The sequence below is a fragment of the Peromyscus maniculatus genome, chromosome 6 (assembly GCF_049852395.1).
Source record: "Peromyscus maniculatus bairdii isolate BWxNUB_F1_BW_parent chromosome 6, HU_Pman_BW_mat_3.1, whole genome shotgun sequence".
NCBI lineage: Eukaryota > Metazoa > Chordata > Mammalia > Rodentia > Cricetidae > Peromyscus > Peromyscus maniculatus.
In genome coordinates, this window is record NC_134857.1 from 138,257,286 (window position 1) to 138,276,394 (window position 19,109).

The 19,109-nt window shown below is 38.0% G+C and overlaps 1 protein-coding gene across 4 annotated transcripts in view; it reads right to left on the minus strand.

Annotated features, from left to right (window-relative positions):
- Lrrc7 (leucine rich repeat containing 7) overlaps positions 1-19,109 on the minus strand; it is a 475,963-nt gene that overhangs the window by 64,861 nt on the left and 391,993 nt on the right. For all 4 annotated transcript variants that reach the window (XM_015993791.3, XM_015993794.3, XM_015993790.3 and 1 more), the window contains 6 exons: positions 18,408-18,507; positions 15,437-15,561; positions 13,248-13,496; positions 8,207-8,407; positions 1,075-1,186; positions 692-872 (listed from right to left, as the gene is read on the minus strand). In XM_015993791.3, coding sequence (XP_015849277.1) covers positions 692-872; positions 1,075-1,186; positions 8,207-8,407; positions 13,248-13,496; positions 15,437-15,561; positions 18,408-18,507 — 968 coding nt within the window. The remainder of the gene's footprint in view (positions 1-691; positions 873-1,074; positions 1,187-8,206; positions 8,408-13,247; positions 13,497-15,436; positions 15,562-18,407; positions 18,508-19,109) is intronic.

Below are 19,109 nucleotides of genomic sequence, written 5' to 3' on the forward strand. Positions count from 1 at the left end.
TACTCTGTGGCAGACAAAATATTTTACACATATCCTTTTGTAAAAATTTATTTTTATTTTATGTGTATGAATGTTTTGCCTGCATGTATGTCTGTGTACCATGTGAGTGTCTGGTACCCATGGAAGCCAAAAGAAGGCATCAGATCTTGTAAAACTGTAGTTACAGTCTGTTGTGAGCCATCATGTTGATGGGAGCTGGGTATGGAACCCAGGTCCTCTGGAAGAGCAGCTAGTGTTCTTAACTGTTGAGCAGTCTCTCCAGCCCACATATCTTAATTTATCACACCATTTTTGCTTTCTTGTGCTAGTGTGGATAAAACCCAGGGCCCCAAACACTGAGTTCCACTGCTAAGCTACTTCTACCCAGCCCTTCTTATATCCATTTTAGATGTGACATGCCCACATGTCTCATAAACTTGAGACGCCCAAACAAAAAATTTTACTTTCAAGCTTTTAGTTCCTACTGTGATTTCTCATTATTTCCTCTGAGATGCACCTGCATGGATGCCAGGCCCTGGAGCATGGCTTTGATGCCCTCCAAAGAACCACTGAGCCCACATGCTTACCTGCATCTTCTGTCTTCTGTGCCACTCATGTGCCAAACACAATTCCCACATCAAGCAGATTCCACTTTGTCAAAGTTGATGAAAATAAACATTTGGGAACAAAGAAGTGGGAATTCTCAACACACCTGTTACCCCACAAAGAGTTATGGACGGAATCTTTAGCTGTTGTCTGCAAGGACCCCACTTTCACGCGGGTGTTAGAGGACCCCGAGGAAGCCTGGGAGGGCGAGTAGTCTGAGTAGGTGCCTGAGGAGACACTGTTATTCAGACAGTGAGTTTTGTCAACTTCAGACTCATCAGTTGATTCTGAAATTTAAAGGGGAAACATGTTACAATGCTACGAGCACTGATGGATAGAAAAGAAGTATGAAAAGCAGATTCCATATGGATGAATGTCAGAAGCACACGTCTGCGAGTACTTATAGACTACGGCACGTCATAATGTATAAGTGGTGATTTATCATGCACATGCATCGGTCACAGTTCCACGTCGGCTTCACGATGTTACCTTTTTTGTCCTTCCCTAGCAGAACAAGTTTGGGTGGGTACAGAGGGGTCTCAGCTAATGAAGGGTGAAGTTCCCCAATCCTCATTTCATTAGCTGGATGAACAAAAGAATCCTGAGAGATATAATAATACAGGACAAGGAAAGTAAACATTTAAATAATGGTTAACCAAGATGGCAATATCTTATTTGGCTCAGACTCAAAGATGCAGCTCTAGAGTTTAATTCACCATAGGGTATTGTGAAAAGAACCCTGTGTATCTCTGAGTGCTAATTATTTTTCTAATTTATGTGAACTCGTTTATTTATTAGATGTATTTTTGGATGCTATTTGTATGCCTGGCACTGTGCAAAGAACTGTGGAGTTTCCCCAGAAAGACACAACATGGTCTTCTGGGAATTCCCAATCTAATTGAGATGAAACAGTACTCATTTCAACACAGCACTGAATTATGCTACACCCTCCACAGGCAGTGTAGCTCACAGTCATATATTCTGGATGTGAGAATTCTAGAGTTCCAAGTGAGAAGGCCATTGCAGACCAGTAGGATCTTAGTTCCACCCATACACACACATTATCCAGCTCGTGGCCCGGTAATCCTGTGCCCCAGGCCCCTGCTCTCCAATCCCTGCTGTGTCCCAGGTGGCTGTGTTGGCAGTCATTGTGGGTCTGTTGTGACTTCTTCCTGAGGTTAAGTGTTTTCATGCCCATTCCAACCTACTTAATCTACCGTGTATCAAATGTTGAATGAATTGAATGGCAGTGGTAAAGAACACAACTCTATGAAGAATAAACAATACAAAAGTCCCACAAGTTTTAAAATTTATTTCCTCTCTCTCTTTCTCTCTCTCTCTAGAGATTTATTTAATTTTATGTGTTGGTGTTTTGCCTGCAGGCATGGGAATCCACTATTAGCAATCAGTGCCTGTGGAGGCCAGAAGAGGACATTAGATTTCTGGGAGCGGGAGTTAACACTATGTGGGTGCTGGGAACTGAACCTGGGTCCTCTGCAGAAGCAACCAGAGTTTTCAACCACTGAGCAATCTCATCAGTGCAAAAATTCCATGAATTATAATTTCTAGAATTCAGATAATTCCCAATTAAACAGATATCAGGAGAACATTAAGAAAAGCAAAATCTCAATTCCCACTTTCTATACACAATAGCTGTGTCTTTTAACTTGTTTATGATAATTTGAGTTCAAAGAAGAAATTCAGGGTTTTTGTTTGTTTGCTTGTTAGTATCTTGTTAATTTGTAGCATTGAACTAACACAGTAGAAATGTTTTGTTGAATCAGAGAAGGATATACTTAGAAAATTATCAGGAATTTGGAAAGATTTGTCTAGTGTTTGGTTGGTGTAATGAACAGACAGAAACACTCAAAGGGACAAGCTTTAGGATTTTGGTATTGCACAAAATACATCAGTTTCTTTAATATTTGGCTGAAATTTTATCTTTTAGACTTATTTTGGGGGTGTATGAGAATATTTGCTTCTCAATGAATATTTGCTTCAGTCGATGAAGATTGAATGACCACTGAGTTTAACACTTTCATAGGAACTGGGGCACACAAAAACACCAAACAAAGACCCAAGACTGGAGTGTAGTTCTCTTGGGTTCCCACTCAGCTAGTGCCTCTTTCAGTGTGAGGTTCCCAGTGAGATTATCAGGGACCTGAAATAAAGGGTCCAATTTAAAAAGAGATCCTAAAGACAAAGGGGCAATTGAAAGCCTGGGGTTGAAGAAAGAAATCTGTATTTCCATGGAATTTCAAAGTTCAGTACAAGAAAGGTACTGTAAAACTTTAAAGTGGTATAATAAAGAACAAAAGCATGTGTTTGTAAGAAGATGCAAGCTGGAGAAGCAGTTCTCTGCAAAGAACAAGACAACTTGTCAATCACATGGTGCTGTCTCCCCATCCTGTCTTTGCCTCATCAATTATTAATCAGGTACCTTGGGCAAGACAAAGTAATTCTCAGCCCTGTATCTGACACATTTGTCAGATGAAGGTGGTAGGTAATAGAATTAGTACTAATTTATGTTCAGTATATGAAGATAAAGGTATCTTATTTGTGTGATACAACTCAGAAAGGAGGTATTTTTAAATGACACCTAATATAAGTAGAATAATTATTTTTTAAGAGACAGCAAAATAAAAAATAAAATGAGACATAAGAACCAAATCAGGCAGTTATATCAGCACAGAATGTTAACATTACTTCTTTTACCTCATGTTCTATGTATTCAGTACTTAGAATATCTTGTGTATATGCATCAGCTATTCAAAATTTTGACCAGGGCTCTGCATGATCCAACTAGGTTATAAGTCTCTGATTCTGCTCAAAAATTGAGGAAAGAAAAGTTCTGAGACTACTTTCATGGTAGTAAATAGTGGAAGCTGCTGGCAAGCAATCAGCTTTGGTAAGTGGCCCATCAGAAGTTCATCTAAACGTGTCTCCTGCTGAGGAGAAAGAAGGAGAGGTGGTGGTGGTGGGTAAAATGTCCTTTCATTTTTTAAAATCCCATTATCTTTCCTTTATTTAGACAAAATCTTGGCCCTTAATAACATTGAGAAAGAGAATCCTAAGGTAAAAGTTAAGAAGAATAAAAGCTCAATTTCGAGCTTTTGAGAGTCTAGGATAAGAGTTAGTAAAGGCAACAAGAGAAAACTTCAGGGACAGTTGACTGTTTTCCATTATTCCGCAGAAGATATGGCTTCTCTGTAGAGGGAAAATAGGCTGTCTCCTCAGGATGAAAAAGGTTTGCATTGTTTTTGACTACAGCAGACACAGTGAACAGGTGTCCAGATAGAAATATGCAGAACACTAAAGAGAATGGGGGAGGAATTGAAGTTTTATTCTCTTGAGGAATGGTCTGAAATTATCATTTATTCTAGTCTTTTTCTGTACAAAGTGCTATGTTTATATAAATACCTATTGATACCCTAGTCCATCTCCATAGGATCTCTTAGCACTTAGATTTTTAGAGGTAAAGACATTGTGGCCTGGACACAGATCCCTTGCTTAGGTCAGCAACAAGTAAGATCTATGAGAGCAGTTCTTGCTTCCTAGACTAAAAGGCCTTTCCCCATGGTTCCCAAACTGTGTTCTGAGGCACCTGTGGAGGCCATTGCTAATTCACAGGGATATTATGGGTTGTAGAGAGTGTTTCAGGGAAGCAATACTTGAGATCAAACAGGCAGCTGTGAATTGCTAGATCACTGTTGTACTTGGTTTCAACATTTGGTTGCACATTCTTGGTGTCAGTTCTCATGAAGCTGGATTTTGGTGATTGCTATAATCAAAAAGTAAAATTTGAATGCTAGAATATGACATCTGAGAGTTGTCATGTTTGCTATGACTTCCAGTTCTGAGAAAACGTGGTCAGTGTCTGATAGTGCATGTATCTTAATATTTTGGCTTTGGTTATTTAAAAATAAAAATAAGATAAAACATTTTCTTTTCCAGTCTATGCATTTTATCTTTCCAATGACCTCAAAGGAGGATGTACTTACTAAGTTGCACCTAGCTACTTCTATGGGAATGTTAAGTATTATTTCAGTCTATGGATATCATAACAAAAATTACTGAGACATAGAGGACATAAATATGCTAGGAATTTCCTCAATGCACAAGTGAAAAGTGACTAGACAAGGCAGCCAACAAAGATAAATCAATTCAACAAAATCTCAAAAATTCACCCGTATTTCCATGAACTTCTAAGTGGACAGAAGGACAGATTATAATACTAGATTTAACTAATCATTGTTTTATTCAACAAATATTTGTGTGCCTTGTCTACGGTGGACTCTGAGCATATGGCTGTCCCCAGCTTATGATGAAGTTATATACAATAAACCCAGCATAAGTTGAAAATATCATTAAGTAAAAATGTTTTTGATATTCCTAACACTGTGTTTCACAGCCCAGAAGCCCAAACCACTGTGGTGGATGTGTGTATTTGGAATTCTGCAGCTGCTGAAGGGCATGCAGCTTGTTGTTCAGTATGGAGAGTGTATTGTTAGCCCAGCAAAAGGTCACAATTCAAAATTGGAGTATGGTTTTTACTAAGAGTTGATAGCTTTGGCAGGAGTGCAAAGTTGAATTATCATCTGTATACACTAGACAAGATATAAATGGCCCTTATCCTTTGAAACTGTCTGAAAATAATATATAAAATCATCATAAATGTTCTCATTACATTCAGTGCAAATAACTGGTCAGAGTGACCCTTTGAGATTTGAAGGCTGAGGGCATGCTAGCCATGCAAAGAGCTGGGGAGTAAGCAAACAAACGTCAGAGGTCATTTTGAAGGGAAAATGAAGGAAGGAGAAGCCTTCCTGTCATCAGCTGTCTTGGTTCCTGTGGCTCTTTGGCTCCGTTCGTTAGTATAGCCCCTGTGAAGACTCTAGAGTATGGGAAGAGGTCAGCTGAGGCTGGCTTTCCTTTCTCATTCACTTGGCTGTTTATGAAATGCAGTTACCATTTTTGATTTGCCTTTTTGAGATAAGGTCTCATAGGCTAACCTTGAACTTAGTGTGTAGCCAAGGATGATCTTGAACTCCTAATCCTCCTGCTTTTACTTTCCAAGTGCACAATCATATTAGGTACCTTGTATTGCCTTTCTCTTTTACTTTTTCAGTCTTGATTACCTAATTTTTCATTATTCTCCCTTGATTAAGGCGGTAAATCACCTAGCTGATTCTATTATATGTAATTCTCTACTACACAGTCTACACATACCATCAGACATGGTTGTACAGGTTTGCAACCCCAGTCCTCAGGAGGCAGAGGCAGAAAGGTCTTGAGTCTGTGGCCAGTCTGTGCTAATATCAAAATATTGAAACCTGTATCAAAAACAAAAATAAAAAAAATACGGATGCAAAATATATAATAAATGCTAAGTTTTCATGATTAGTAAGACACTTGGTTGTCCACACTACTTAAATCAGAACACTGAATAAAGTTCAGTGTGGCCCTTAATTTGGTTGTATTCAAGAGGATAATGACTGTCTGCAGTCAGCTAAAAGGAAAAGAAGACACAGAGACTCTATTTCAGAGGAAATATTGAAATCTCCACTGGAATTTCTTTTTACAGAGATCACATCAGCAGATTGAAGAAGCCTAAGAAAGGGATGGGGCAAGTCACACAGTGAACATGAAGTTGGAAGTCAGCTTCCATTATATCCTCTCCAGCTAATGAAGAACCTCGGGCTTTTCTCCCAGCACTAAGAAGCTATTGCCAAGGAAACGATTTGATTTGCACTCTTTTTAGGAAAAGCGTTGCTAAGGCAACAAGGAGGCAGGGGACAATGTGAAGCAAGGAGACAATGGCTTTGTAGCAATGCTGACGGAGTTATGGACTTGAGGAAACACAGGTGAAAATGTGCATGTTTGGGAAACTATTTGGAAGGGATAAAGAGTGAATAGAAAGAAGGAATTATTACCCCAATTTCCAGCCAATTTCAAAGAGCTGGTAGATAATGTTGTGAAATCAGATTAAGGTTAGGGTAGAAGTGGAAACAAGTCTGGGGAAGAAATGTAAAATTTAATTTTGGATGTATTATTTTTGGCATGTTCATTATATGGAGACTCTTTATGGGAGACTTTAGCTGTGTTTTATCTACCATGGGGTTATTATTAAATTTGTGACCACAGATATTTTTCTCCCTTTTTACATATCAAATTTCCAAATTAAGCAATTATAGAATCTTCTTATATTTGTACTGAATTTACTCACTTTCAGGTTTTCATGCCACATTGCTACAAAAGATAAGATGTGATTCCATGAAGTTTAAAGACAAAGTGTGTGTGTGTGTGTGTGTGTGTGTGTGTGTGTGTGTGTGTGTATTTAGTGTGCTCTTACTAAATATTTCTTCCAGTCCTGTGTACTATTTTAGTATCTTAGATGGGAGTGTGGCATCATGGGGAAAAGGGAGCACAGAGATAATAGTAAGGCAAAGAAAAGAAAACTAGGCTGAGATGTACTTCTTTAGGTGTGCTTGTGTACCCTCTAGAACTCCAGGTGTGAAAGTGTCCTACTCTTTCAGGTGCATTTGCAACCTATGACTGGTTTTGCTTTGTTTTGGTTTTACAATAAGGTTTCACTTTGTGTCCTAGGCTGGCCTTGAATGCCCAACCATCCTCCTGTTTCAGCTCCCAAGTGTCTATGGCTGTTTTTTTTTTTGCTCAAGGTCTTCTCTCTGTTTGTAATGTCCTCCACTGATTCCTATTTTAATGAAACAATGCCATCTTTAATATATGTTTCAGCACCAATTTAGAACAAGAAATCTTGTGATTACTTCATGTGTTTTTCGCGCTTAGCTTTGAATCGCTTGGGAACCCAGGACACATTTTCATTTATTTTATTCCTCTCACAGTGTTCAGCACAGTGCTACATATACAGCTGGTGTTCAAATGCCACAAATAGATTATTTGAAATGCAGATTTGTAAAAGAGTTTTGTCAATCTAGATTTTAGAGAATATGGACCAGACATGATCACTCCAACTGTGTTTCTAGTGAAAGTAAAAGATGCAAGTAATTAGTTGAAGAATTGATGAGATAGTTGAGGTGGCATAATGTAGTTGAATTCTTTTCAGACCATACAAATCAATAAGCCTAAGTTTGTAGCTTATTCTCAAATATAGGAAGCAAGCTTCTCATAGTCAGATCCTATAAGCCTGAGTTTTTTTTTTTTTAACTTTTTTTATCTGAAACTCAAACACAAAAACATTAAAAAAAAATTTCATGCTAAACTTAGTAGGAATTTTACTGTGATTGTCTGAATAAAAAAGCCCCATTAGTTTCCCCAGCAAATGATCAGATAAGATTTGGGATGGCTATCATTCTCATGGGTATAACACATTCCCAGCTAGCCTCAGTAGCTGATGAGCCACTGTATGCATTAAAGACATAGTAATCATTTTGGCCATGAGGGAGGTACCTATCTTTGATTTACTAGGTGTTACCCTCATTTCTAAAAAAAAAAAAAAAAAAAAAAAAAAAGTCATTTTTATTTGAGGAAATAATGTGTAATTTGCTTATTAAAGCGATCTACTCAGTTAGAAGAAACATCATCACCCAGAAGTCTAAAAATCAAACCACACTGTCAGTTACCAATAACCTCCAAATACCTCCACTGTAATCTCCTTTGGGGCCACCGGCCACTTGTGTTCAAACTTTTCTTTCACAGTTTGCTCCGTGTTAGCTGTTGGATTTGAGTTCTCAACACGCACTCCATGGCTTGGCTTACCCACCAGATTTTGAACAGATTTTACCATATTCTTTAAATCCTCTGGGTAAGGAGTTGGATATCGTTTTAGGTTTATTTCAACCTAGAAGTTTATAAAAAGAAATTTAACATAAAAATGACTTCAGAAAGCATGTTCACCAAGCTACTCCATGGTACAAGCTTCATCAAAAACAAATGCAGTACAGTGAGTGTTGAGCTGCCCAGGGAACTGCTGTTGATGTGAGGAGTGGGGCTTGACTTCTATTCAACCTTGTGGGGCTGGTCCGACTTCATTACACCTTTTTTACATCATCAGCATTTTTTTTAGATTATATTCTATCTTTAGATGAGTGAAATAGCAGGCTCTTAAGTGACTGCTAATGTTAGAAAATGGAATAATATATTACCAGCTTCATCACATCTTAGAAGTTTCCTATCTTTGGTATTTAATAATTTTAAAATTTGATAATTTTTATAGTGAGAAAGTCTTTGGAGTTCAGTGCAGGTATTGGGAGGGAGGAGACCTCAGAGGGTTTACAAGTAGAGTTAAGCATTGGCGAAAAGCCAAACATGTATAAAAGCCCAGATTTATAACTAGCACACAGTATCAAAAAGTAGAGTGGCTTATATTTTTTAATACTTCAGAAAAAAAATCTTTGGGGTGGCTTTCACACTTGTTTTTTATACTAATAAGATCATATGCTTCTTGAGTAATAGCTTGTATTAAGATAAATAAAAAGTCACTATTTTCTATTATGTTTTAGGTAAATGTACATGATTTGGCTAATTCTATCCAGATATTTTTCCAGCTTTAAACTCATTTGCAGGTGTTAATCTAACTTTCAAGAACACATCTGAAGGACTCTTCTTAGTACTAATTTCATTTATGTAGAATATTCTACCATGAGAGTATTCATTATTAGGTATTTAAAAAAGATTCAGTGCAAGTTATTCATGCTGACTGAAGGAACTCACAAAAAAAGATAGATGTGCCCAGTTTGACTTGTGCCAACAACCACGTCATTTTGAATCTGAGTAGAATCAACTTTTTAAAATGGAATGGCTTAAGTGGTTGTAGTATGTATTGTGGAAAGCATGTGTGTGAGGGTGGAGGAGCAGAAGAGGTGGGAGAGAATGAAGGAGGAAGAGGGTGTGAGCAGAGGAAGGCAGCCAGAAGGGAGTCCCCATCTGGCCAATGGCATGTTGGAGAGGCTGGAGAGTATGAAGGACTCAAACACTTTTGCTAATCTGCTGGTTTAGCAAATTCACCAATGGTGTTACTCTTAGGATTCGCTGTGGCTTGTTATCCTAAAGAAGTAACAGGATTGGATGTTACTTTGTATTTTCTAATGTTCTTTTGACAATAAAATCATAAAATTATTTTTCAATAGATAGAATGCAGAGAAAAACCAGCTTTTGTTTAACTAGGGTAATTGTAATTTATTTTTTTATGTTCTCAAATAAATGAGAATAGAACAAATAAATAAATAAATAAATAGGGTTAAGGAAGGCTGTAAGAACCCAAGGTAAAATTAGGTTTCACAGGAAAAAGTGAATTTAATACTGATATATTCCAGGAGGTTAGTTTATAGTGCATTCTTCAGTAAACACTGAACAATAGAGTACACTGGGATGTAGGTACTCATGGATGGGCTCTTTAACTCCATGTGAGAAACATTAGCTCTGAATTATATTTATTTTTAAGCTACAGTGTTGAACTTGTTTAAACATATTTAATATCAGGGGGCTAAAAGTTAAAAACTACAAATCTACATTTCATAAACTGTGAATTGTAGAATGGACTGTTCATCTTGCCAATTGAAACTATTGCTTTTCTTTTAACAGCTGGTGGTAGATTGTAAAAAAGAATCTGAAGTAAGGCACTAAAGGAAAATTCTTTTCAACTCAGTTTTCCTCAGCAGTGACATACTCTTATGATCTGAGGTAGGACATGTGCTTTGCTCTTCCCTAAGTTCCATGTGTCTTCACCCTACTGTGGGAGCCCATTTTCGGGTTCTTCGTGGCTTTACCCAGCATGTCTGCATAGAGGATGATTAGGACCACGGGCCTGAGTGCAGGTGTCTGAGATGGTCTGCACTTGTATGTGCTGGGGGAGGAGGTCTTTTGCTCCACCCCTTGGCGTCTCTATAAATACCCTGGGGACTGTTGGAATAGGTTCCAGGCCCTCTCGAGGCTATCCTTTATTTTCTATCTATTTATCTCCGCAATAAATCCTTCTATTTAATATTTCCTGCTGCTCACACTCAAGAAAACTCTGGGGAACTGTGGGGTTGGTGGGTAAATGCCCCACACCCTATGTGGTTTACATTGTCACAGGTGTGGTGTGGATGCTTTCTGGTCATTTTAAAAGCAACTTGATATGGTGTTTTGCTTACATCATCAGAGTATGTTTGGTTATTCTGCTGCTGTGGAAATATTTAAATGAGAAGATCTGTCACAAAGCTTAAACTATTTGACTGTCACTTTCAAGGTTATGGGATGGTTACTGTTTAATTATTTATTTATATGGGCCATATTATATTTTTTCCCTTAAAGTGGCTCTTCCCCAAATTTGGGAATCTAGGAATCACTAAACTTGAATTTGTTTCATCTAGAAAATAAGAACTTTGCCTCCATTCACTATTCTTCTCACAGAACTTTGGACTTGGGGTCATGAAGCACAAATTCAAGTTACAGGTCTACCTCTAAGTAGACACTGACACCTAATCTGTTGCTTCTGTTTATGAGTAATGGAAATCTAATGACTTCTTCATGTACTTGCTTTTATTTAGAACTTCAGTTTGTAACTCCGGTTGGCCTGGTGCTCTCAATCCTCCTGCTTCAGACTTCTTACAGGGATCAAAGTGAATGCTACCACACCCAGCTCAACATTGTTTCTAATATCAGACTTTGTTTGTTTATGTAAAAGCTCTGGATTCCTTTGGTAATTTAGACTCTGCCCCACATGTCTAACTACATGCTGAGTCTTTCTTTCAGATTGTATATAGCAGCAGTTATTCAGTGTTCACCAAATTCCAGGCATTCCATTGAATGTTTGATAGGTATATTTAATTTATTATTGATTAGCCCTATAATATGCAATAATATTTATAACTATTCCTATAGGTTTGAATATAAATTACCATATATATGGAATGATAGACATTATATGTTTTAGAATGTCATTAATTTGTAATTATGTGTTTAAATTTCATAAGGCAGCTGTTGTCACTTTACAGAAGGTGTATTGGGGTGGGACTGCTTAACTTTTTTCTGCAGCCGCATTAAAGCTTAAGTCTTCTGGATTCTAAGGTTTACACAACACCACTGTTGCTTAGTTAAGAGATGTTCTCTGGTATACTATGACATAGAATTGTGTAACTTTGTGGAAAAGGTGCTACAAAACTAAAATGTGAAATTTTACAGTTAAATAATAAGGTAATTGCAATTTAAAAATAAAGCTAAGTAACTCTAATTTACAACTTCTTTCAAAGTGAAACTGTGTTTTATAACCCAATTCCATTTTAAGCTCTGTGTAGACATATTGATACACTTCCTTCTCAGTTCCTGCCTTCAGTATTTCAGAAGTGGGCCAACATGGTCATAAAGAGTTATATTACTAGTTCAGTGACATTTATATCTAAAAGCAGTTTCCTTATTTGTAAACACCTATGCTAGAAACATTCCCCATCCTAATATGACATAAAACGTAAGTGAATTTTTGACACACACAGGTGGGCAAATCTACAAAATTCATTCTAATAATAGTGTTAAATTTGTCACTCACTATAAAGTATTTGCTCATGTCACACTTACATTGTATTAGAATACAAGACTTTTACTAAAATAAATTTTTTTAATTCTGAGAAGTAAAATGCATCACAAGACTCTTAATAGCTAAATAAAACACAATAAATGCAAATAGCAGCTTCAAGGCATTAGAGAACCCGAAAGTCCAGTAAAGAAAGAATTACTTATAATAGTGTGGGCATTCAGAAATGGTGTCTTGGATTCAGACAGAACTGTTTCTCATATATTATATTATATGTACATATAATATAATATACTTTACATAATCATTAAATTTGAATTTGATTGTAAATTCCAGTAAGAGAAACAATAGTTTTGCAGTGATTATTAAATATCATATTATTCTAGAAATTAATGGGGATATTTTACAAAAAAAAGGAAACAGGGCAGTTTTAGTCAGGAAGGTGCATTCTCAGCTTGTCTTATATTGTGGAAAGAATATAAGACATAGAATGAGAATCTAGTCCATTACATGTGGGTGACAACGTTTGTAAAAACACAGTGTTCATTTATATTTTTCCTCCTATCATTTATCTTCTTAGACACCCAGCTCTGAGAAAGAGAATTCCTCTCTGCCATGACTCCCAACCCCATCTTCTCTTACAGGAATTCATATAATTTAAATCTTCAAATTAAGGGACGTTGCTGCTTTTGAATGGAAGTTTCTGTTTGCTCAGAGTCCATTCCCAGCAAATCTCAATTTCAACTTCTGGTGTTTTAAAGATAGGTATGTCTAGTCTCCCTCAAGCTGACCCTGAGAAGCGTGCTTATTCACAGGACAATTTCAATCACTTCCAAAGTCTGGTCAGCATTCTGCACAACTGGCAGTATCCCCACACGTTAAAAAGAAAGAGCCAAAGAAGAGTAAACAAAAGCAAAGCCCCAGCTTAAAAGCCATGCCAGACACCCCACAAAAAGGCACCTTCAACTGATGTCCCACCCTCTGACTCCGGCTTCCCCACCCTTTGCCAGTGTCAATAATCATAAAGATAAATTGGATTCAGACACTGGCAAACTGAAGGCTGGTGTGCGATCAACAGTCCTCACCCCTAGTCATGCAGCACATACCCCATAAAGCACTGTTCCAAGGGAGCCTCTACTGGGCTTCTCCTACCCCAAACACCTAGGCCTACCTGTCTGCCACTTAGAGAGGGAAGAGTGGTGGACTGTGCTGCCACTGGCAAGGGAGCACACATGCTCCGCTCCTGCTGGAGGCCACTTATACAACCCCATGCCAGCTGGGGGTCACTCTGGGGGACGGGCATATCTTGGATCTGCTGATCACACCTGGCCCATGGTGTGCAGCAATCGCCAGACAGCCTGGCAGGTTGGAGAGTAATCCCACGCTGGCCCCTGTCCCAGGGGGCTTGGCAGGAGAGAGCCTGTGGGAGAAGGAATCTCCATTTTCTGGGAGAAACAGGAGCACTGCAGCAACACGTTCGCTTGATCATTTTCTACCCTTGGGTAGTTTTTTTTTTTTTTTTCCATTCTGGGCAATGCATTTAAAACAATGAATTTTAACTCCATGTAATAAAACAGCATAACATGAAGCTATGGGTGGCAACCTCCTCACACAATTCAGCATTCACACTCACTATACACACTCCAAGCAGGACTTTATATTTTTGTCCCATTGAAAGCTGATGGCATAGGCCCATGGTTCCTTTTTAAATTTCAGGTCAATTAAAATTAAAATGGCACTAATTTTAATGTACATGTAATGAACCAGAAGAGCATGAGCTGGTAAGATCCCAGGGTGTTCCATTCATCATCTTCCCATGATGATGTACTTATGAGTGTTTCTCCTCTAATTTGTCTGATAGCCAATGGCATCAAAACAGTCAAATTAGTCAAAGCCAAGTATTCTGATATTTTGGAAAAACATATTGTTTTACCAAAATACAATTAAAGTGAATGTAAATAAATGCAGAGAAAAATCAAACCACTCTAAAGCATATGGAACCCATTATGAGCATAGACATACTAACCACAGAGCACACAAACAGGGTTCCTAAATTATTGTTTCCATTTCTATATTTCATGATTTTATCAACACATCCATAGGACATATTAAATGTATTTTCTTTTGATCCTTGATTATGTATTTTTAAGAAGAAGCATGTAGTTATTTTGACAAGTCAATGAAATATAAAAATGAATCAAGAGTCCAACAGAGAATGCATCGTCCATTGGATCTTGATTTAACACAAAATCCTTGAAGAAGGGAACTGAGTTGTTTTAAAGGTTTGTATCAAATTTAGCATATTTATTTTCTAAGAATTCACACATTTCAAAACATATCTCTTTGGTCGTAAGACAGCAATAATCAATCATCCATAAATGTTTCTTCAACCAAAAATTTTTAAAGGAAGTATGTCATTTTGGATTTATAATTCCATTTTGAGTTTTCTGTAATGACACAGTCATCATGAATAATGGTTTAAGAAGCAACATTTAGAAAATGTGGTGGGGACAGGGAACATATCACATAATCTTGATTTATTAATAAGATGCATATATAGTTACTTAGATCATTAGTCACTACAAGTGAAAGCTGTTAGTATTCACGATGTTTTTGAAAAATTGCACAAATACAAAAATTAACGAGAGATTCAAGGTGCCATTATGACATAACATGAAAAATTAAGTGTTAATGAAATCTCAGCCAATTCTGATATTTGAAAATTTAAATAATAAACAATATAGGTTTAAATGTTTAACCTTGTTTCTTCATTCAGGTTAGTCACAATAAAAAAATTTCTTAAAAATACAGTTAAAATAAAGAAGTTGTTTTGCCTAAAGATCTTCACTTGTGGCTAGATACTCACCTCCTTTTAAAACTCAGACTTAAAGAAACAAAAATTCTTTCAAATGCCCCAGTCATGTGGAAGACTCTAGGGATGCAATGCCACTGGAGCATGCCAATCAGCTTTTCTTCCACAAATGTGTGTTTTGGCTGGTACTGTCTTCGTGGTCCCTGGCCCAGTGACCAGAAGGATTATTGCAGAGTGTTACAGAAGACTTAGGTGAGGTTCATCACCTAGACTTTCTCCCCACTTCAGCTTGAATCTCTCGCAGGTTGTTATACTGGGGGTTGTGGAAGGGAGTGCAAATCAGACTTGCTCAGTCAGAACTGGGACATTCGTCTCATTCTGAATCACACCAATGCTGCCCGAACACTGGCCCTCTAGATTGGGGCATCTTCATGAGAATAGAAAATGACTGTGACCTTCCAGAGAGGTCACTTAATGAATCCCTTCTCTGTCTGAATAATAACAATGGACAGACAGAACAATAAGAGAAACAAAGGCCAAAAGTTCACCTTTACTTTCCCAGCACTTTCGTCATCTTCTTTTTTATCCTCAAATTCAAAGGCAACAGTCATGCGCTGTTGTCTCTGCTCCTCCCACAGGGTGGGGTTGAAGCTGTCGCTGTCTGACTGGAAATCTATGGAGTCCAAAGTGTTAATGCTTTTCTTTTCTCTTATATACATGAAGTATTTAATAAAGTTTAATATATTATGCGAAAAGAGACAGCAAGCACCACCAATGAATACAATAAATACATTTAAAAGGGCCGGGAAAAGATATTGAGGAAAAGTACGGAGAGGGCAGGAAGGACAGGAAGTGGAGAGCAGAACATTCCTCTTAGTGCTTCTTATGGCTTGTGCATTTTACTGTTAGTCATGAGGGTCAGGAAGTTTCCTAGCCTAAGAATGGGCTCCCCTGGGCTAACAGTTGGAGACTTGGATGGAGCATTGCAGTCTCTAAGCCTCACAGCAGTGGAGGAGACACACTGGCATCATCTTTGTTATGAAGAAGTGGGCAGAGCTGTCATATGTGCCCCAGGTCTCTCAGGTCCCATGGCATAGCCCATGTTGGGGTGACTACAGAGCCTGCATCACATTGAAACCAAGCAAGATATTACACAGCAATGATTTTTCAGCAAATTGCCCAGTAATCTGATGTTCTTGTTGGTTCTTTGTGTGCAAGTGGGAGGTGTACGTGACTGGAGTAACCTCATTTTTAAGACAGAGAACACATAGAGAACTCGGTTTTAACACCATGGCTTCAATTCATTTAAATGTGCCTCAAATAAGCAGGAAATATGGTTTATAAATCTCTAATTTACATCAAAATGTATCTAATGGTAAAGTTTGCTTTGTAAAGTAATAGTGAAAGCTGCATGAAAACTCATAGTAAGAGCTTACTTGAGGGTAACTCCTTTTCCAAAGAGTTTTCCTCTGTCACATATTTCTCTGTCTTACTGGATTCTTAAAATTCATTTATTATCTTTTTTTCAACAAACAGAAGTTGGCTGACTGGGTTGAAGTTCAAGAATTATTTTTCAATTATTACAGCAAATTTTCTATCCTCAATAGAAAACCAAACAGAAAATTCAAAAAAGCAAAGGCAAACACTTTCACATATCAGGTCACATGACTGCTGACCTCACACTGGGGAATTGACCAGGGGTTTATGTGGTGATATTTTGTTTGTGCACCCCAACAGAGCTTATCTGAGGATCAGAGGAAAAATCCAGCCACTATAGCAAACATAGAAGTCAGGCAGTGATAGCACACTCCCTTTAATCCTAGCATTCAGGAGGCAGAGATCCGTCCAGATCACTGTGAGTTCAAAGCCACACTGGGAACAGAGCCAGGCATGGCATATGCCTGTATTCCCAACACTAGTTAACCATAGAGTTCTGGAGGTCTGTACAGACAGACAGGGAGTGATGTAGCTGGGTGGAGAGAGGAAGTGAGATGGCAGGGACAGAAAGGCATAGAGGCGTGGGTATACAGAAGGTAGGTCTCTCTTGGGCTGAGGATTTCCTAGGGTAAGAACTTGTGGCTGTGGCTTGTTCTGTTCCTCTGATCTCTTGGCTTTCACCCCAATATCTGGCTCCAGGTTTTTTTTTTTTTTTTTTCCTAATAAGACTGTTTAGCAATTCGTCTTATAGGTTTAGGTGACACACTAGAGTTCAGGGATGGCTTGTGGATCTGGGTTACTTTTCATCTTTTCTTTATGTTATTTTGAAACCCAAAAGATCAATTTATTCATATGTGAGAATTATATTTCAAAACAATCTTCCCCTTTTCTATTTCTGCAAGTTAAAATTTGAATAAAAGTATCCTTACATATTCCCCAGTGACTCATTTACATCTGCAAGTCAAAAGACTAAAGCCATTTATTATTATTTTTGAAAATGAGGAACACATAAGCAAATGGTTCATTTCTCAAGCCGGTCTCAGACAGGGTGGGTTTATCTGTGACTGCATTAGAGTGGGTTTGTTGTTATAAGAACCACCATGATTCTGTATGGCAACAGAGAACACCTGCCAGCCAGTGCTGTTTTAAACAGGAAAAGGCAACCCTTTTTGGTATAATAGTGTGATCGATCATAGGCTAGAAGCTTGATTGCAAGGTTTAGATTTTTAAAAAGTGTTTTTTAATCATAGCTGCTGACATTGCTTAGGGAATCTCAATGTAAAGATGAAAACATCATTATTGTAGGTCAAGTCCTATTACTAATTCACATGTGGTGGTCCAAGATTACTGTCCTGATCTTTAAAATATGCTGTGTAATAAGAGCCCAAGAGAAGACCCTCTTCGGCCAATCCTTCTTGGGCTCTGAATTCTCTTTTTTTGCTGCCAGTTGCTGGGTACAGCATTTGATGATCAGGTCTCATACCCTGGAGTCTAACCCTCACAGAAGAAATCACTCTAGAGTGTTTACATTATTCTCATGTGAGCTATAAGGAGGAAGACTTTTCTCTTTGGGGTGGTGGTGTGTGAATGTTTACGCCTGTACGTTCATGTGTGTTTGGGTACATGTGTGTACACATGCAAATGAAGGCCAGAGATCAATGTGAGGTGTCTTCTTCACTTGATCTCTACCTTAAATTTTGAGAAAGGAAATCTCACTTGGAACTAAGGCTCACCAATTAGGCTAGGCTGGCTGAACAGGAAGCACAAGCCATGGCCTGTCTCTGCTCCACAGCAATGGGATTCCATGTTATGTGTCCCCACAGTGGGATTTTACACTGATGTTGGGGACTGAACTCAGGTTCTCATGTTTGCATGGCAAGCACTTTGCAAACTGATCTATCTCCTGGAGAAGCCTTGCTTTTGGAATCATACTTAAAATATTACAGCACTGAGACTCAAACTCCCACACGATATGCTGTGGAGTTTTCTTCTACTGCCTGTGTAATTATTTTTAATGAATAAAAATTTATTTTTATCTACAACACCACTAAAGATTAAAGAATGCATTTGCTGACAACCTACCTTCATCACCACGGGGTTGCTGGGGAAACATGTAGTTGGTCAGTACCCTTTGCTTGGTTTCTGGGTGGGCTTCTGTTTGTAGAGGGATAAGGGCCTTGGACTGGAAGCAACAAGTACCAGTTAGATAAACAAATTAGTCAAGATTTTACATAAGGAAATAGCTAATAGTCTGACTTCTGAGAGATGAATGGATAAGATGACAGGCCATGAATATTGCTGAGAGTCTTTCCAGATTTCAAGGTTTTTTGTAATGTTTGGTCTTCTTTAGTATATTCTTAAAAAGCTCACCAAAACCTATTTAACTGTGCACTTCAGTTCTAATCTTGAGGAGGCGAGTGTGTTCAACTTCAAGAGTGAGTGAGTGGTGTGGTCCTGGACATGTGTTTCTTCTCACAAGTTGTGGTCTAGACAGACATGTGGTGCCTGCACTGTTCACACTGAGCAAGGCACAGCCCACATATGAATAAAATCTGTGTACATATCTGATGTTTTTGCTGTATTTTATTGTCCACCACCAATTTGATATCAGAAATGCTATTTTTGAAGGCTTTTAGAACTCAGGTATTATTTTCATAAGAATAGTGTAAATATCATTTATTAATAGGGAAGAAGCAAGGGTTTCATGAAGCTGTCTAGAAACATTGCCACAATTCAAGTTAAATGGTGCAGTAACTTTTCTGGATATTCTTCCACCAGGATAAT